At 38.5% G+C, this 20,977-nt stretch overlaps 1 protein-coding gene across 3 annotated transcripts; it reads left to right on the forward strand.

The window, feature by feature from the left end:
- The first annotated feature begins 6,382 nt into the window (after positions 1-6,382).
- On the forward strand, positions 6,383-20,298 carry LOC107583187 (malate dehydrogenase, cytoplasmic-like). 3 transcript variants are annotated; one of them, XM_016269312.1, is made up of 9 exons: positions 6,383-6,687; positions 11,586-11,684; positions 16,373-16,469; positions 17,506-17,681; positions 17,873-17,995; positions 18,292-18,468; positions 19,217-19,330; positions 19,666-19,755; positions 19,883-20,298. In XM_016269312.1, exons 1-9 carry the CDS (start codon positions 6,634-6,636, stop codon positions 20,003-20,005), a joined length of 1,053 nt encoding a protein of 350 aa, XP_016124798.1. In that variant the 5' UTR covers positions 6,383-6,633; the 3' UTR covers positions 20,006-20,298. The 3 variants fall into 3 exon arrangements, with proteins under 3 accessions (XP_016124798.1, XP_016124800.1, XP_016124799.1); XM_016269314.1 differs by lacking the exon at positions 6,383-6,687 and adding an exon at positions 10,902-10,997; XM_016269313.1 differs by lacking the exons at positions 6,383-6,687; positions 11,586-11,684 and adding exons at positions 13,902-13,997; positions 14,586-14,684.
- Positions 20,299-20,977: the final 679 nt, after the last annotated feature.

The raw sequence follows: 20,977 nt of genomic DNA on the forward strand, positions 1-20,977 counted from the left end.
GCATGCTAGCACATGTATGTCCGTGGCAAAGAAATCCTTCTTTAGCACCTGAAAGCAGAAAATGAGATGAAGAGTTCATGTTGCGGCTGAAGGTCAGTGTTTGACACACGTCACCCTGATGACAGCAGAACAAACGTACTGCCTTTAAGAAAATAACAACAGAACAAATTTATATATTCAACACTGTCAGAAGCACACAAGATATCATTCGTGACTATAAACAAAGATTAAAGCACCTGGTGGTGAACACAGACACACACAGTGAATGAGCTTAATTCTGAACTGTAAAGTTCATTTAAAGGGAAAGTTCACCCAAAAATGAAATATGTGTCATTTACTCATCCTCATGTTGTTACAAACCTGTATGAATTTCTTATTCTGCTAAACGCAAAAGAAGGTATTTGGAAGAATGTTGGTAACTAAACAATTCTGGTAGCCATTGACTTCCATAATATGGAAAAAAAATACTATGGAAGTCAATGGCTACCAGCAAATACCTTCTTTTGTGTTCAGCTGAACAAAGAAAATTAATACAGGTTTGGAACAACAAACATCATTAATGAAATGTCTTTGTTTTTCCTCTGCAGCAAAAAGTCTTAAATATTCAATCTTGCTACCCTTCATGGATACAAACAAATTTTCACAGGCGAAATACAGTCATTTCAATACAAATCTGTGTGATCTGGAATTTTTGCATGAGGATGAAAAATTACAAGATTCTTTGATGAATAAAAACTGTAAAAGAACAGAATTTAATTGAAATAGAAATCTTTTGTAACACCATAAATGTCTTTACTGACACTTTTGATCAATTCAATGCATCCTTGCTGAATGAAAGTTTTAATTTCTACTGACCCCAATTATATTATATTATATTATATTATTATACACAGACACTTGCATTTGGTGCTATTAGATGTGCAAAAAAACTGTTTTGTTCTTCAAATTTGACTTTTTCACACATTAACCTTCGTAATCTTCGTGTCATGAGAGGTAAATGCGGGAATTTCAACATTGTCGTTGAGACGACGAGATGTCTGAGAGCATTTGTGTCTGATGCACTATCGAAAACATCCAATCCCAAACAAAACCGGGAACGATTGTTTCTGTGTTCCATGAGCATCTCATATCGGTTTTATCAACTGGTCTACGATAATCCGGATGAAGATAGCAATCCAGCTTCTGTTTGTTAATCCCTGTCGGAATGTTTGTGCATTACCCGTATTAAGATACTGATCACACATATTACCTTTGAATGAACTCTTGAGTAAAAGTGATGTTAAAGCATGTAAAAGCACCATGTTAAACTAGCGTAAGCAAGCAAGTGTGAAGAAGATTTAAAGAACCTCTTTTCACTATAAAGAACCTTTTGTGGAATGGAAAGTTTCCATGGATGGTCAAGGTTCCTCATGGAACTATAGATGCCAATAAATATACTAAATTAGATTTTATGAGGTTCCATTTCAGTTAGAACGCTGCCTTAGGAGGAAGCCGCCTATGTAGACAGCAAGACAGCTATGATACTTACCTGGCAGGGGAGACACCATGATCAAGAAGGTGGTTCACCCAGGGTGAGCCTCAGCCACTGCACTCCGGTTGTGCTGACCCCTGCGAATTCCCCAAATGTGGGAATCTCGACTGCATAATTTCTGGTAGTGGGGGACTGCGTTCGCGCTCTCCCCTGAATTTGGGGAAGTCGTGGCCTAATGGTTAAAGAGTTGAACTTGTAACCCAAAGTTTGTATTCCATAAACAGGTCAAAAGAGGAAGAGATCTACAGAATTGTGACATTCATTACATATTCACTACATTATCTTATTGCAAATTGTTTTGTGCCTTTTTTCTGTCAGTGAATATCATTTATGCTTTGGTAACCTTTTGATTTGTTATTTTAAATTATTTTCATTCTACTTCATTGTGTTTATTATTTAATAATAGGAAATTCCTAAATCAAAAGGTCATCCACAACGATTCAATCATAGCATTGAACTGGAGGAGATTTTCTGAAGTGAAGACTGCAATAGCAATAATAAATCCATTGAAAACATTTGGATTTTAATTTAAGGCCCTTTGTAGTATAAATGTGAAATTTACCCATTGTGCAATAAATAAATAAATATCAAATTAATTTGAAAAAATCATCATTATGGAAAAGAATAAAAATGATACATAAAATTAGTGAGAAATGTTTCCTCTAGACATAAATAGCAGAGTGGGAAAATTTTCATTTAATTTATATATTTATTAAATGTTTAATAATAGTAAAACTTTTTGTAATAAATCTCTTCTATTTTTCTGTGAAAAAAAAATGTGTTGGATACCAAGCACATTTTTTGCATCATCTGAAACATGTCATTAATGTCATTACTGATCACATACACATCATGTATGCGATGTATGCGTTCCCCATTTAGGGGAAGTCGTGACCTAATGGTTAGAGAGTTGGACTCGTAACCCAAAGGTTGCGGGTTCAAGTCTCGTACCGGCAGGGATTGTTGGTGGGGGGAATGAATGAACAGCGCTCTCTCCCACCTTCAATACCACAACTGAGGTGCCCTTGTGCAAGGCACCCAAGGCACTGCTGCTCCCTGGGTGCTGCAGCAAAAAATGGCTGCCCACTGCTCCGTGTGTGTGTGTGTGTGTGTGTGTGTGTGTGTGTGTGTATGTATGCACGCATGCACACACGCACTTTGGATGGGATAAATGCAGAGCACTAATTCCGAGTATGGGTCACCATACTTGGCCACAAGTCACCTCACTCACTCACTTAAAAGATTTGGTTTTGAACAAAGCCTTGGCTTTGTGTTTTCGACCAGCAGGACACAGCAGGGCTGAAGAATGAGAGATGAAAAGTTGTGCAGTCCTGTGTAAGTTCAAGACACCGAGTGTCATCGGGTCACGGCGCAAACAGCTCACGTAGAGCTCGTGGGGCAGCTATTCGCGCTCATGCAGAGCTCCAGATAAACCCACCAATCACAGCTCTGATCACAAGCTCAGGGTTCAAGTGTGTGTCAAGGATAGAATGCCCACCGTTCTCCACTGTCCTCCTACAGCAACACATTCTGACCATAATAACACACGATGAGGAGCTTCAGAGAACCAGATGAATGGATTCCATTGTGATAAATCCAAAATTCCATTTAGTTGCATTTGAATCTCACAAGCTGTTTCGCAAAGATGTCGTAATCATGAGAATGATCGGCTTTAAAGGATTAGGAAGCTCAAAACGATGTTTTCGCCCTCATGTTGTTTCAAACCCATATTCTGTCATTTTTTCCATAAAACACAAAAGAAGATGCTCTGAGGAAGGTTTACACAGCTATTTTCTTGAGAATTTTCTATTCAGTGAATAACTCCAATATAAGTTTGTTCCTTTCAAAAAGCATCATATAGTGTCAGAAGACTTGAAATATAGCACATGATTCTTTCTTTTTTTTTTTACATACAGTATGTGGTCACTAATAACTGCAATATGTAAATGAGCTCCATGACAGTGTTGTTATTGTTAACTAAAACTATTAAAATGCATTGTTGTTAATAGAATAAAGATTAAATCAAATAAAAATATTAGATGAAAAACTTACAAATATGAAATTCTGCCTTGGCAACTAACTGAAATAAAATAAGCTGAAGTACTAAAACTGAAATAAAAATAAATTAAAGCTAAAATTAAATAAAAATGACTAAATCTAAAGTTATTAGTTGAATTGCTAAAATTACTAAAACTGAAATAAAAATTAAGCTAAATAGAAATATTTTTTAAAACTACTAAAAATGACAAACGCATGTAACAGAATGACTAAAACTTAAAGTAAAATTAAAATGAAAACTATAAAAATACAATTCTTACAATATGCAAGTAAAACTACATTCCCATCATGCCTCGGTGCTCTAATCTAGTACTGACAGCCTCTGTCACTTCTAGTGTAATTACAGAGAGAGGACAGAAACAAGTCACTCACACCCATTAACTATTGAAAATAGCTCTTTCAATTCTCTTCTGGCCATTTATCACTGACTGACAGAAGAAGAGAAACAAGAGAGAGGAGAGTTGTCTCGGGCTCTGAATGAGTGATGGCCTTCTCCGTTTCTTCAAACTGTCAATCATTGCAGAAAAAAAGTTTTGTTCTATACAATCCAAAAAAAAATGACGATGCTCATAAAAATGGCTCATAGTTCACACTCCTGACAGGTGATAATAAGGTGTACTGTGAATGTGTAAAGTGGGGTAGTGTGTTGGGAGGTCAGGTTATGACTTGTGTAAAATGGCTCTTGGCTGTTTAATCAAGCATAAGATGATTGTCAATGATGTGCTGAGTGAGGAATGCTGTCTCTCTTCTCAGGCAGACTGATTCAACGAGCTGTTGACATTGCGTGCTTAAAATGCTCAGAGAAGTTTGTTTGGCTGTGAAGTGACAGTGTTTCGAATGGCAAGTGTTGAAAGCAGGCCTGAGAACAACTTAGGGTTATTCCTACTGTAAAACAGAAGTGGCTGCTCTTATAGATGATTAAGAAGTTTACTTGACTCTCAAATGCGTTTACGACCACATTATACTTCTCTCTTCTGGTGGATGTAAGCAGTGCAGCAGAACTCTACCTGACTTTGAGAAAGGCACTTTGCCTCCATCGTGTGGCCAACTATCGAACACATCAATGGTCATAGTATCATATACTATTGCTGTAGTATATAGTATGTACAAATTGCAAATGTATGCATATACATTTACCAATACATATGCCAGAATTATCAAGACTACAACAGACCATACCGTCTGCAATACTGGCAGACTGTTCTTTATTGCATATGCCACATTTTTGAAAATGAGTATTTGCATACTATTTACTGCGGCGTCAATAAGATTAGTATGCGAGTGTGCTATTGCTATAAGGGTTTGCAGCACACTCAGGTGATCATGTCATTAAAGCTGCAGTCCGTAACTTTTTTTGTGTTCAAAATTTACAACATTTATATAATAAGCATGAATCCATTTTCCGTGTTTCTGGCTTGTCCTGAATCACTACGGTACACCTATAATAAGTGTTTATATTCGGACTATTTTAGACTGGTTCAGGTAGGTACCGCTGCGGAGTAACCCAGTACCTGCGTGATTCGCCATAGACATAAACCGAGAGAAGTAGTTCCGGCTACAATGTTCTTCCGCAAGACGCACGCCGTTCTGTTTATTAACCGCTAGAGCGCCAAAAGTTACGGACTGCAGCTTTAAGTAACTAGTCCAATTTAAGTTTCCTAAATCATTTGTGTTGGGACTACATTAATCATTTTTGTTGTGTTAACTGAAACTGCATGGGAGGTTTTTCGTTCCCAGCATGTTTTTCATAGTTGGAAATAAGTGTTGAAATTACGTGTAATTTTTAATAAAGGCAAAGACATGTTAGTGTTCAATGTTCAGTTAGGTTGGGTGTTTAAAAGAGTTTCTGTTGTTGAAGTTTTTGTGGTTCCCATTGAAAAGTTTATGTTTATGGTTATATGAATGGAGTTCATTGTTTCATTCAAAGAACATACAGTAGCTGTACTAATGTTTGCAGTGAGAAAAGACAAGCAGGCTATATACTTATTTAACAAATGTTTTTTTTTTCTTAATTCCAAGTATGAAATTTCCTTGAGCGCAAAAACTTGCAAAAGAAAAATTCCAAAGAGTCCATTTTACTTATTGTTTTTTAGGTTATTGCAAAATGAGGACTCAAGGGGAAAGAATCTTCCAATATTGCCAAGAAAAACATGTCTTTTATGAAACATTTTGACAAGATCAAGGAAAAATAGGACATTTATTAGTAACTTATTAGTTAAAAGTAATTCAGGCTAGTAGTAAAAAATTCACCCGAGTTAGGCTAATTGTAATATTGCGACCACAGATGACTAACTATGGTTTAAAATCATGATTTTATTTGAGTTTAATATCTTGTGCATTATTTTAAAGACAATTCACCCAAAAATGGAAATTTTGTCATCATTACGCATCCAAACCTACCTTCTATTTTTATGTGAAATATGAAAGAATGTTTTTTTTTTGACCTCTTCAAAATATATTATTATATGTTGAGAAAGTTGTACATATATTGGGTGAACTATGAATGGGACATGAGTATGCACTGCAGTGGAATGGCCTACCTGATGGCATTCTTTCATAAATAAATTAACAAACAACAAAGAAATGCCTAGCATGCCATTGTTAGAATTTATGTTAGACGACCAAAGCACTTGTCCCTGTCAATGTGTGTCCCCTCATCTGGAAACTCCGCATCATGTCCTGCTCGAGATGTTTTGATTCACTCAGCGCAGCTCAGCTCAGCTCAGCGTTGCAGTAGCTCTCCATCACTGACGTCACCCCCAAATTTCGCATCCCCGATCACTACCTCGCTCATTTAGGCGTGTGATCAGAAATGGCGGAAAGATTACTCGATGTCCAGCTATTTTTGTCTCCCAAAGCTCATTAGGTGCGGAAGGCTGACGGTGAAAACACAGCACGCGCACGAGGGACGCGGCTCTTGTGTCTCGCGCCTTTGAGCTCAGGTTACCGCGAACGTCGCTCTGCGTCCCAAAACAGCCACTTCTGCGTTCTGTGGGAAAAAACACACACTCCATCGGACACTTCGAGGGACGAACTGCTTGAAAATGTTGACCCTGTTGTCGGCTATGTACTTGGTGTCCCGCACGGCTTCGGCGCAGGTAAGACGCCTCTCCTTGACAACGGAGGTGTAAGATGCAGCATGAATGCACCAAACCTACGATGTTTCTTTAAAAACCGTCAGTATGCGGTAAAATATCGGAGCTGTATCTGAGGATGTATCCCCACCTTGCATGCTAGTGTACAATTCGCCATATATCTGATCGTTTCCATTTATAAAGCAAGTGATTTCATGCTGGAAAATCCATCTTAAGATGGTTGCTGTGTTTTGGAATGTGGTAGCTGGTTTATAGCTGGTCCAAGGTAGCCAAACTAGTATTTTCCTGGTCCAAAGTGGTCATTAGGTTTGGTCAGGCTGGTCTAAACCAGCAACATATATAATCATACCAACTCAAGGGGATCAGGCTAGTTTTAGGAACTAGTAAACCAGTCAATTGCCATGCTAGACTAGGTAAAAACCATCTTGGACCTAGAAACCAGCTAGTATATTCAAAAACATAGTTACTAAGCAGGGATTGGTTGAATGATTAGTCTCATTCATTATGTACGCCTTGAAAACCTAGTAGTGCGGGAGGGCAGCGACCTCTTTGATGATTAATTTAGGATGCTTTGGCAAGCAGAGTCCAGCACCATGGATAGCACTCTCTCCGGTCTGGATCTCTACCCTTCCAACAGCGTGTTATGTAATGTTAAAGGGGTCATAGGATGCGATTTCAATTTTTCCTTTCTCTTCGGAGTGTTACAAGCTCTTGGTGCATAAAGAAGATCTGTAAATTTGCAAAGACTAAAGTCTCAAATCCAAAGAGATATTCTTTATAAAAGTTCAGAGTCAGCCACGCCTACCTAAAACGGCTCGTTCTAACACGCCCCCACATGTCTACCTCACTATGTGGGAAGATTTGCATAACGCCGCCCAAATGTTCACGCAAAGAAAGAAGGCGTAACTTTTATTCTCGCTGTAGTATTGTTGCTGCACGCCATGTCGTGAAGATGCTGTGTGCTTCGTTGTGAAAGCGAAACTACTTTGTATGGTCTTTCAAAAGAGGACGATATCCGGAGTGGAGTCCAGCCCGGGGTCCGTCACATGTGGTTGCCGCTCATTCGTCGGATCCGCCGGGCGCGCCGTTCTCAACCCCGCTGCCTCAGCTCACTCTAGCCCGGCCTCTGCGCACGCTAAGCCGCGGCTTCGGCTCACGCTAGGCCGCTGTGTTTTTCGTTGTGAAAGCGAAACTACTTTGTTTGGTCTTCTGCCTCAGCTCACTCTAGCCCGGCCTCAGCGCACGCTAAGCCGCGGCTTCGGCTCACGCTAGGCCGCTGTGTTTTTCGGCAACTATCTGCATCAAGCTGTGGCTGATCTGTAATGCTTTAGTCTAAAAGGCTATCCGTTTTGATTGAACACACCAATGCTGCAGCTGATCACACCAGTGAAATGCAGAGGGAATCTGTTCTGGTGCTATGATAGTATAATGCATCATGTAACTTGAAGGAGAAGGGGTCGTGGAACAGATCCAAGCCCATTAGAGTCTTTTAACACTTGGAATTGTTAACCCAGGGTCATTTTTAATCCTGAGTTAGTGTAATCATGGGTTATCTTGCTCTGTTTTCACATCAGGCAAACTTTTGTCGGGGTTAGTAGCACAGTATATTTCAGAGAATATTTCTCAGTTTATGTTTATTTTTAAAGTCTGTTTCACATGTGACAACATACTCTAAAGTTGGGGAATGTTGTCACATTATATAGACATTATTTAGAGTAAGTTATGAGATTCAGTTAGATCACAATGGGAACCTGCCATTAAATATTTAATTTGCTTTTCGGCAAAATTGTAAAAATGGTAACAAATTATTGTCAAAAATTGTCATAATACTGAGATATAGCTCTTGTGACAGCAAGCCTTGATCTCCCCTTTACCTTCAACACCACAATTTGGAGTTAACACTATCATAAAACCAGGATTTAACCCTGCAAAGCTGAAAATAATACCCTGAAAATAATAGTTCGAAAAATGTGTATGTATTTTAAGTGAAACTAAGTGAAAATCTAAAAAAAAAGATGTTTTGTATTTATAAATCAATGTAGATCTTTATAACAATATAGCAGACTACTTAAAATTCTAGAAATATCAGTTGTCATTCTATATCTTTCAATAGAAAGATGCTATTTAATTGCTTAGTTTTATCATCAAAGCTCTGTAGTTTTTATTGTTGGGGACAAAACATATCATTCAATGCAATGATGATTGAGAGATGTACAAATATAACATTCCAGATGTATCATAATTGAAATCTGTAATTAAACATGATTTAAAAAGAAAAAAGATGACTAGATAATCTAATCTAGTAAACCTATAAATTGCTTCAGTCAAGTAAATGTTCATCTTGAAATATTACTAATGTTTTTCTTATGTTTGGTTTATAAAAATAATTACAAATTTCACTGCAAAAAACACATGAACCACAGCCTGAAAGGGGATGTTTTTAAAATTATACCTTTTTTAAAAGATATACTTTTATTATGAAAAAGTAACCATCAATCAGACAACAGAAGGCATGCAGTAGATTGTGGCCTTTAGAGGAGAAATTCATGCATCAAATATAATACAGTAGGGTTAAAAACATGCAGACACAGCAAAGCGCACTACAGAAGTGAAAGCACATGAGCTATTTGACCTCACTGATCTCTTTAGGAAAAGCACGTGGTCTTACATGCTTCCTGTTCAGCCAGAAAGGACATTTTCAATCAAGGACAGTGGAGTTCATGAATTGATACTTGAAAGTGAAATATCTTTAGAACATGATTTTGCCATCACACGCTACATGAGATTCTGTGTATAGATGTGCAGATGTTTCAGGCTGAATTGTGGCTGTTCTGACAGAACGGGAGCTTGTTATAGATTCTTCACACAAATTCCCGGAGTGCATGAGCATGATTTCAGAACTGAGCGTATATGTCAATGAGGATCCAAAGTATGAGTCAAGTAAAAATGCTTCTATTTTTTAATGCAATGTAAAAATGTGCATTACAAATTATATGCTTCTTCTGTTTGTCGGTTCGTTCAAATTGCATAACTTTACCAAATCTGTTTCAGTAGGCTATTTGTGTTCATAAACCAATCAAGGACCCAAATTTATCACCATAACTCAATGGGAGATTTAAAACTCGACCTTAATATGCTTGTAATGCGTTGTGTATGGAGTCAATTCAATGCCACATATAGGCTATTTGCAAAGGAATGGAAGTATTACAAAAGAAAGTAAAGTTTTGCAAACAAAAAAAATTAAAGTATTGAGAAAACATAAATGTGCTTTTTGCAAACAAAAATAAAGAATTGCAAAATATAAATGTAAATGAAATGCTGTTAATACACATATAATTAATAAAACGAAACCATGCATGTTTTAATGTTATAGTGAATAAAAGGAAACGATCCACCTGCATGCCTCTGCCCAACGACGGTGCCTTCATCAGTTGTGATCTGAATCTCAGGCCGATGATGCCAGGGAGGCGTGTCCAGGCCTGTTGTACACGCCCCAGTCCCTTGACTCCGCCCCATGCCAAAACAATGCCAGAAAGTGAAACGCGCAGAAACATGAAGCGCAAAGAGAAAAATGGTATCGCGAGCTCACACTTGACTGAAACGCAAAATAAAAGCAGCTTTGCAAATAAATTATTAGCTATGGCCATGGAAAGTATGTGTTGCAAAATCATTGCTTTTGCTCCGTTTCATTTATATTTATTTGCAAAACTTATTTTTTTCTAACAATACTTCATTTATAATTTTGCAGTTCTTTATTGTTGTTTGCAAAAAGCACATTTATTTTTTTCTCAATACTTTCATTTTCGTATGCAAAACTTTATTTTCTTTTGCAATACTTCAATTCTTTTGCGAATATATGCAGTAGCCCCTCACTGCAGAACAAAGATCCAGGGGGCGGGGTTTGATCCACATCTAGGGGGTGGAGATGGGTGTGTTTAGGGATCAGGGGGTGGAGACGGGTAGGTTTAGGTATATGTAAGGTGGGAGGAGTAGGATCTGGATCCAAACTCACCCCTGAATCTTGTGTTCTGCAGTGAGGACCATCTCAATATATGTGGCATTGAAGTTGAGCGGGCGTGTATGATGGGAGGTCGTCAGCGCGGGTGCTCATGGGAAATTGAGTTCTTTCTGTGAGCTGATTGGTGGAGTTAAGCAGCAATATCAACTACATATCCCAGTGTACAGCATTTCTGTGCCTGTGAAAGCATATGACATTTCCATATAAGATTAGAGGTGACCCGTCAGTCCGTGCAGTCTGAGAGAGGCAGAGCAGAGCAGCACATCTCAACCTGCACAATCAGACCTGAAACATGGTGAGATTCTCATCCCTCCAGTTTAGTCCTGCACGGTATTTTAGCGCAACTCAAATTCGCAACGTTTTGTGCTCATGACGGGCTAATTTAATCCGAAGATTTACTTTAAGAAATCTGTTGTAATGTGAAATCTGTGGTCACGAACCACCTAACGATTCATATCGAATTATTGTGAAGCTGTTTGTATCAACGTTTAACGGCCATTTCCGCGTTTGTGGAGTGGGTGTCTGGGGTGGCACCTTTTGTAAGTTACACATTGGCACTATTTTGTAGCCATTCTGTCAGATTAGAAATACTTCCGAGGCGGAAATTTGCGTCGAAGTTACAGTCTCGGCGCGTAGGGACGTTACCATCGTTACAGTGCGTCGCGTCGCGCGGAGCATCAGCTGCATCACCGTCTCATTCATTCACTCACTCACTCATTAATTGAGGATATACACAGAAATGAACTCCCATTCACTCAGACATTATGTGCAAATGATCAAATCTTCTGATATAATTCGTGACTACGCTCATTCCAGACCGCTAGGCCTTTGTTCACAGAAATAGGTCATGTTATTGACGCCAGTGACTTGTGTTTTATTTCAGGCCGAACCGATCCGTGTGCTGGTGACTGGCGCAGCTGGACAGATCGCTTATTCTCTGCTCTACAGCATCGCTAAAGGAGATGTGTTCGGCAAGGACCAGGTGAGACAGACTGGCTGTGTTATTGCATAACGGGACACTGGAGGGAACTGGATTTTAAACTACACTCTTGTGTTATATAAGAATGTGTGATTAAAATATGCGACTCTCTTGGTCCCTCTGTGATGCATGTCTATGTTCTGTTTCTGCAGTATATAATATATGAGCATGTATGCATGTAACAATAACGATATTTAGTCATTTCGAGATTATTGTTTGAAACCGGCCGATTCAAATGAATGTTCTGATAACATAAATGAAGTGCAATGAAGCAATGGTTAATGGCCTTATTCCCAGGGACCGTTCTGAGAACGCTGGCTAACGTTCTGTAATGTTCAGTCAAAGTTATGAACAAACGCTCTTCCAGTAATGTTAATAATCTTTAATAACATTCTTAAAATGTTAGAACAAAAACGTTATTTATACATCGTTCATGGAACATTTGTCTTCTAAAAAGTTTTAGTTGGACATTCATCTTACTTTTTTTTTTTTTGTTGCTAGATGTTTCAGAACATTCGGGGAACATACAAAAGTAACATTCCCATAGTGTTCGCAAAATGATTCAATCAAATGGTCATTCGTTTATGTTTTTAAAACGTTTTAAAAACTGTTAATTTTGTGCATTCGTAGACCCTTCAAAAAAGAATGTTTTTATAATTTAATGGGAATGTTGGGAAAGCGTTCTTAGAGATGTTTTTTGTTAGCTGAAACATTCTGAATATTTTAATAACACAAAAAAAACAGCAATAATATTGCTAGAGGTTTTGAGATTTAGATGGTTGCATTTACTTTTTTATTTATGCATACAATTTATGGTGCTTATCAATAGCCAATATTAAAGTGTTCTTGAGTCTTGAGTAAATATTGTGTAAAAAAAAAAAGTTGGTTGTGTTTATAGAAAAAAATATACATGTACAGCTCAATTGCTTAATTCAGATATGTTAGCCTATATCATATATTGCATTATATTGGCTGTCTTGCTCTCTGGTTATTGCTATCAACATCAGCCATACTGGTTGACCACCACTATATACTACGCCTTTCAAAATGTGCATTTACCTATACTGGATCCCACTATACGAGGACATGTACGCATTGTAATACTGTATTAAATGTGTATCATTGTATGTCTGTGGTCTAAAGCAGCAGTTCTCAATTCCAGTCCTCGCGACCCCCCCACTCTGCATATTTTGCATGTCTCTGATTCGGATAACCAGCTCGTTAGAAGAGAGCTCCATGCATGAACTGTGTTCCGATTATCATGGTCCCTACAGAGTGTTCTTTGGTCCTTACTCCCTGAGCATGGGAAATCTGTTGAAGTTTACTTCACTTCGGAACATTCATTCACGGATTTGCACTACGCCACGGCCTGCAGCATCTTCACACACAGACGAAACTTACTAGAGAAGTGTGACATCATATACCTTTATAAATAAATGCAATTTAAATTCACGTCTCACACACTTTAATGCCCTTTGAATGGAACGTATATGCTCCCTGTGATGTCCACTTCGCAGGCCACTGACGGTAGAATAGAACAAACGTCTGAAGTGATAAGAGAAACATAAGAGAAAAATGGTATCGCGAGCTCACACTTGACTGAAACGCAAAATAAAAGCAGCTTTGCAAATAAATTATTAGCTATGGCCATGGAAAGTATGTGTTGCAAAATCATTGCTTTTGCTCCGTTTCATTTATATTTATTTGCAAAACTTATTTTTTTCTAACAATACTTCATTTATAATTTTGCAGTTCTTTATTGTTGTTTGCAAAAAGCACATTTATTTTTTTCTCAATACTTTCATTTTCGTATGCAAAACTTTATTTTCTTTTGCAATACTTCAATTCTTTTGCGAATATATGCAGTAGCCCCTCACTGCAGAACAAAGATCCAGGGGGCGGGGTTTGATCCACATCTAGGGGGTGGAGATGGGTGTGTTTAGGGATCAGGGGGTGGAGATGGTAGGTTTAGGTATATGTAAGGTGGGAGGAGTAGGATATGGATCCAACCTCACCCCTGAATCTTGTGTTCTGCAGCTAGGACCATCTCAATATATGTGGCATTGAAGTTGAGCGGGCGTGTATGATGGGAGGTCGTCAGCGCGGGTGCTCATGGGAAATTGAGTTCTTTCTGTGAGCTGATTGGTGGAGTAAAGCAGCAATATCAACTACATATCCCAGTGTACAGCATTTCTGTGCCTGTGAAAGCATATGACATTTCCATATAAGATTAGAGGTGACCCGTCAGTCCGTGCAGTCTGAGAGAGGCAGAGCAGAGCAGCACATCTCAACCTGCACAATCAGACCTGAAACATGGTGAGATTCTCATCCCTCCAGTTTAGTCCTGCACGGTATTTTAGCGCAACTCAAATTCGCAACGTTTTGTGCTCATGACGGGCTAATTTAATCCGAAGATTTACTTTAAGAAATCTGTTGTAATGTGAAATCTGTGGTCACGAACCACCTAACGATTCATATCGAATTATTGTGAAGCTGTTTGTATCAACGTTTAACGGCCATTTCCGCGTTTGTGGAGTGGGTGTCTGGGGTGGCACCTTTTGTAAGTTACACATTGGCACTATTTTGTAGCCATTCTGTCAGATTAGAAATACTTCCGAGGCGGAAATTTGCGTCGAAGTTACAGTCTCGGCGCGTAGGGACGTTACCATCGTTACAGTGCGTCGCGTCGCGCGGAGCATCAGCTGCATCACCGTCTCATTCATTCACTCACTCACTCATTAATTGAGGATATACACAGAAATGAACTCCCATTCACTCAGACATTATGTGCAAATGATCAAATCTTCTGATATAATTCGTGACTACGCTCATTCCAGACCGCTAGGCCTTTGTTCACAGAAATAGGTCATGTTATTGACGCCAGTGACTTGTGTTTTATTTCAGGCCGAACCGATCCGTGTGCTGGTGACTGGCGCAGCTGGACAGATCGCTTATTCTCTGCTCTACAGCATCGCTAAAGGAGATGTGTTCGGCAAGGACCAGGTGAGACAGACTGGCTGTGTTATTGCATAACGGGACACTGGAGGGAACTGGATTTTAAACTACACTCTTGTGTTATATAAGAATGTGTGATTAAAATATGCGACTCTCTTGGTCCCTCTGTGATGCATGTCTATGTTCTGTTTCTGCAGTATATAATATATGAGCATGTATGCATGTAACAATAACGATATTTAGTCATTTCGAGATTATTGTTTGAAACCGGCCGATTCAAATGAATGTTCTGATAACATAAATGAAGTGCAATGAAGCAATGGTTAATGGCCTTATTCCCAGGGACCGTTCTGAGAACGCTGGCTAACGTTCTGTAATGTTCAGTCAAAGTTATGAACAAACGCTCTTCCAGTAATGTTAATAATCTTTAATAACATTCTTAAAATGTTAGAACAAAAACGTTATTTATACATCGTTCATGGAACATTTGTCTTCTAAAAAGTTTTAGTTGGACATTCATCTTACTTTTTTTTTTTTTGTTGCTAGATGTTTCAGAACATTCGGGGAACATACAAAAGTAACATTCCCATAGTGTTCGCAAAATGATTCAATCAAATGGTCATTCGTTTATGTTTTTAAAACGTTTTAAAAACTGTTAATTTTGTGCATTCGTAGACCCTTCAAAAAAGAATGTTTTTATAATTTAATGGGAATGTTGGGAAAGCGTTCTTAGAGATGTTTTTTGTTAGCTGAAACATTCTGAATATTTTAATAACACAAAAAAAACAGCAATAATATTGCTAGAGGTTTTGAGATTTAGATGGTTGCATTTACTTTTTTATTTATGCATACAATTTATGGTGCTTATCAATAGCCAATATTAAAGTGTTCTTGAGTCTTGAGTAAATATTGTGTAAAAAAAAAAAGTTGGTTGTGTTTATAGAAAAAAATATACATGTACAGCTCAATTGCTTAATTCAGATATGTTAGCCTATATCATATATTGCATTATATTGGCTGTCTTGCTCTCTGGTTATTGCTATCAACATCAGCCATACTGGTTGACCACCACTATATACTACGCCTTTCAAAATGTGCATTTACCTATACTGGATCCCACTATACGAGGACATGTACGCATTGTAATACTGTATTAAATGTGTATCATTGTATGTCTGTGGTCTAAAGCAGCAGTTCTCAATTCCAGTCCTCGCGACCCCCCCACTCTGCATATTTTGCATGTCTCTGATTCGGATAACCAGCTCGTTAGAAGAGAGCTCCATGCATGAACTGTGTTCCGATTATCATGGTCCCTACAGAGTGTTCTTTGGTCCTTACTCCCTGAGCATGGGAAATCTGTTGAAGTTTACTTCACTTCGGAACATTCATTCACGGATTTGCACTACGCCACGGCCTGCAGCATCTTCACACACAGACGAAACTTACTAGAGAAGTGTGACATCATATACCTTTATAAATAAATGCAATTTAAATTCACGTCTCACACACTTTAATGCCCTTTGAATGGAACGTATATGCTCCCTGTGATGTCCACTTCGCAGGCCACTGACGGTAGAATAGAACAAACGTCTGAAGTGATAAGAGAAACATATAAAATGTGCAGAGCAGTGGTACGCGAGGACTGGAATTGAGAACCATTGGTCTAAAGTATATATGTTATAATGCAAATATACTTGATGCAGTGTAACATGCTTAATGTTTGTCTCCTCTGTCAGCCAATCATCTTGGTGCTTCTGGATATCACTCCCATGCTGCCTGTGCTGGATGGGGTCGTCATGGAGCTGCAGGATTGTGCTCTTCCACTTCTGAGGGGTGAGGGTTACTTCTCTTGATTTAATCAGTTTAGACCTTATCACAGTGAATGATTATAATAGGACATCAGGTAGAGGAAGAGTGGTAGTGCAACAGTTTTCACTGGACTCTTAATTGACAGTTTTACTGCCACTGTCTCTTTGTACTGCAACTTGGTTTATTTATAGCCAGCATCTGGAATGTATTAAAATGCAGAAGAGCAAGCATGACTCTGCAGAAGAGATCTGCAGCAGAAAATAGCATGTCCTACACTGTATTTTAGGAGTTGGGAGGTGTAACCGGCGCAGACTGATCTTATTGGCTCATGCTGTAGGATAGTCACAGACCAATGAGAAACGTGATGGTGCCACAACAATGGGAGGCGGAGGGGAGGAGGCCAAAGAACAAGTTCTGTCTCAGAAGTTGTTGCTTTGGTTGAAGTCCAGTCTGATAAATAGTTCTGTACTAAATCTCATTCTAAAGATTATCAATGAAATGAGCCACTTCAGGAAATATCGGCTGCCTGATAAATGATTTATGGTGATGAAAGTGTCAAGAGATAATGTCAGCATAAACTCCTGAGGAATAATAGTCTAGGTACAAACATAATGAGGCCGTATTTCCCAATACTGATGCTAAAATGTTTGCATGTGCAGATTATGTGAGTTTTATTATTCAGTCACAGGCATTTGCTCAACTGAAATAGTCTTGAGGCTCAAAAGTTGTTTCCTTGAACACTATAAAAAAGTTGCAGTATAAAAAATAACTTGTTTATAAGCAATGAGGATTTTTTTTAAATTCTACAAGATATTATTTCATTTAATAGTTAACACATTTTTAGCTAAAAATAAAATATACTTTATTTAGCTAAATATTTATCAAAAATACAAATTATAATATATAATATAATATTTTTGAAATAAAATAATTTGCGATAATAGTTGAAAATTGTTGAATAAGCAGTAATAATGAACTTGCTTTGGAAATTTGTTGGCCTAAAAATTACTGTGAAATAAGTCTTCTGTATCCTTTGTTTTTCTCTCCAACTCTTTTACAGAGGTGATTCCCACTGATAAGGTTGAGGTGGGATTCAAGGATCTTGACGCTGCCATCTTGGTGGGCTCTATGCCCAGAAAAGAGGGGATGGAGAGGAAGGACCTACTGAAGGCTAACGTGGCCATTTTCAAAACCCAAGGTGAAGCACTGGAGAAGTACGCCAAGAAGACCGTCAAGGTACAAGATTGCAACAAATAATGCAGCTTGAATCAGTTTTGTGTGCAATTGATTTCTGATTCTCATGAGTTTTCTAGCCTCCGGCTTTTGATTTAGCCGACACTGCGATTAGTTCAAAGCAGGCCGAATCAATCACTGGTCAGTATTTGGTGTTTGTTGTTCTGCCGTTCACTTTTCCTTTGCTTTCATAGGTGCTAGTTGTGGGAAACCCAGCCAACACCAACTGTTTGATCGCCTCCAAATCAGCTCCCTCTATTCCTAAGGAGAACTTCTCCTGCCTGACCCGTCTGGACCATAACAGGGCCCGCTCTCAGGTCCGAACCCCACCGCCTCATTCACCTTCACTTCTTATTCTGCTTTATTGAAGTTCTCTAACTCAGTCTTTGTGCTTTCCAGAGCTGCAGGTAACCAAGCTTTTTTATCGTCCATCATCCATATCTAGCTTAGTTCTAGAGCAGCCATATTTAGTTATGTACTCTGGAGTAGTTCATAGACCAATACAGTGACCTAATTTTAGAGGGACTGTTAGCTCTCTCTGCAGGTGGCATAGTTGGCACATATTACACATAGGAGTGCTTTGCTCATCTGCGGTGTTCCTCCATGACTGTAGGTGGCGATACGTGTCGGTGTGCCCTCTGACAGTGTGAAGAATGTGATTATCTGGGGAAATCACTCCTCAACTCAGTACCCAGATGTGCACCACGCTATCGTGAACAATCATGGGAAGGAGATGTCAGGTTTTGACGCAGTGAACGATGAAAGCTGGCTGAAGGGCGACTTTATCAGCGTGAGTCCGACATCTGAACCTGTAGAGTTTCTAAACTGAGATAAAAAGGTGTTTTTTTTTGCATGAGAAAATTAGATGAAGCAGTTTGCTGTTCATTTAATCCCATTTTTTTTATGAGTTTAATTGTGATTTAATCATCCCCAAGGAAAGAACAATGAAATTACTTGGTTGGCACATTTGCCCTCAGCAGGGCTTATAATGTTATTATAAAATGGATAGTTCCTCCATTAAATTCGAATGCATGTTTGAAGCATCTGAAAAAAGCTGACGAATGCACCTAATATTAATGCATCAAGTTTTGATTAATTTCTTAGCAACCATAAACAACTGATTTGCAACAATTTTTGATTATTATTATGTATAATAAATTCAACTCTTGCTAAAGTTTGTTTTATGCCGCAAATGCAAAGATTTGTGGTAAAATCACTGTTAAAGTGCGGTCACATTTGTCGTTGTTAGGCAAGTTTCCATTGAAATCTGCACAATCTAGAATTTTGCATGAAGGCTAAATCAGATTCACCACGTTTACCAACAGAAAGGTGCTTGCTTTGAAAGTGATTTCTGTGTGAGCTGTGCCTCATTCATCTCTACGCTATTGATAGTAGACAATGGATGTTTTTTTTTACCCACAAAATTTCACTGTATTGCTCTAATTGCCCTGATATGACCACAGCTTTACACATGACCTTTTGTAGCTTATTGTTTTAATTTACCAATCTGCATTTCTTTTAATTTCGTTGTACACCAGACGGTGCAGCAGAGAGGCGCAGCTGTCATCAAGGCCAGGAAGCTCTCCAGTGCAATGTCTGCTGCCAAAGCCATCTGTGACCACATGAGGGACATCTGGTTCGGCACTCCAGATGTGAGTTTGCACCACATGAACCCTTTAGAGATTCATTGAGTGTCTGGACTGTTAGATTCTGGTTTAAAGTAGAGTGGAAGACTAAAACATTTCTCGTTTTTCCTTTGTCAAGAATACTTCGTCAAATGTCTAAGGCCTCGAAATCAGCTTGATTAACACTTTGCTGAAAATCTGCTGTACACAGTGTACCTCAGCTTGATAGTTTATACTTTTTTAGCAAGAAAAGGGCCTTTTATTTTTGTAATAAATTTCATCAAATTAGATTTTTCTGACTTATTTCATATGTCAGGTTTACAGGGTTAATGCTAAATAATTCTCTTTCCGTCTCTGAGCAGGGTGAGTGGGTGTCTATGGGTATCTACTCCACTGGTAATTCCTATGGCGTTCCTAATGACCTCATGTACTCCTTCCCTGTTATGATCAAGGTTTGTCTTCATCGCTAAGTTCTAAGTTCCTAAAAAACACTGAAATTAAATCATGAATAAAAGAAAGCACTTGGAAGTAGTTTAGATGTCATTTCTATGTGAGTACTAATAATTTCCACCCCAACAGAACAAGACCTGGAAGGTGGTTGACGGACTCGCCATCAATGATTTCTCCCGCGGTAAGATGGATGGCACCGCCGCTGAGCTGGTAGAGGAGAGAGACACCGCACTCACCTTCCTTGGAGCGTGACGTGACGTCTCCACAACAATGCGGCAGCCGTTAGACTCTTCAAAGTCCCCAAATCCCCGACTGTAAAGTCCTGTAGATATCATAGCTGACCGTGTGTGGATATTTATGCATCTTAACGTATGCGTGTGTGCGTTACTTCACAAGAAACATTTGCAATGTAACTTCCTCTGCTTGGAGTGTCTGGGGCAACACCTGAAGAACATGTCCAATTAAAACCGTTAACGCACATAGTTGTCCTGACCAAAATAATGATCATCTGTCATATAACAATAAAAGACCATGTGGGAAATTAATGTTTGTTGTGTATTTGGATTATGTTGACGTACCCATCTCATCTCCAGCTCTGAATACACAGATAGATATTCTGTAAAGGTATGAAGATCCTTCATTGTAGACAGAATGCCAGGCCTGTTTACTTGGAAGAAAAACATTGAATATCCTGACATTTTAAAATTATTATTTGAAAGCCTGAATATAAAATATGGTAAATATTTTCGTAATACTTGCCTAGTAATAAAGAAGTACTGGGAAATGATTTGTTAAGTCTGAGATCTGATTATAATGGTCATAATTATAACAAAAGGTTAGAACTATGCCATAAACATCGAAATTATGACAAGTTTTGTTAACTTAGACTTTTATGGCATAATTTCTACCGCTTCCATCTCCGTCTCGTAAATATAACCTAGTATGTCCTAATTAAAAAAGATTTTAGTCAAAATTATGATTTATCAAAGTATGATTATTTTTTCTTATGTAGCGAAAAGGGGCTTTCATGTAAACCTGTATAATTGCCATAGACTAATTAAACGCACTCTCGCTTGTTTAAAAGTAAAAAAGATAAAAGTATGGAATAAAAATAAAAGCGTATTTGTTTACAACCACAACCAAGAGATGACGCTGTTTCACACATTTACGCAGTCGAACGCCATCTGCTGGTATTTGATTGGTCGAGCCGGACCGCCCCCTCCT

This window comes from Sinocyclocheilus grahami, unplaced genomic scaffold (assembly GCF_001515645.1).
Source record: "Sinocyclocheilus grahami isolate Dianchi unplaced genomic scaffold, SAMN03320097.WGS_v1.1 scaffold51.1, whole genome shotgun sequence".
NCBI classification, from domain to species: Eukaryota; Metazoa; Chordata; class Actinopteri; order Cypriniformes; family Cyprinidae; genus Sinocyclocheilus; species Sinocyclocheilus grahami.

Coding starts and splice junctions, on each gene's coding strand:
- LOC107583187 (XM_016269312.1), top strand. CDS start 6,634: ATGTTGACCCTGTTGTCGGCTATGTACTTGGTGTCCCGCACGGCTTCG. Junction 17,682..17,872: donor ACGCCAAGAAGACCGTCAAG/GTACAAGATTGC, acceptor TTGCTTTCATAG/GTGCTAGTTGTGGGAAACCC. Junction 17,996..18,291: donor ATAACAGGGCCCGCTCTCAG/GTCCGAACCCCA, acceptor CCATGACTGTAG/GTGGCGATACGTGTCGGTGT.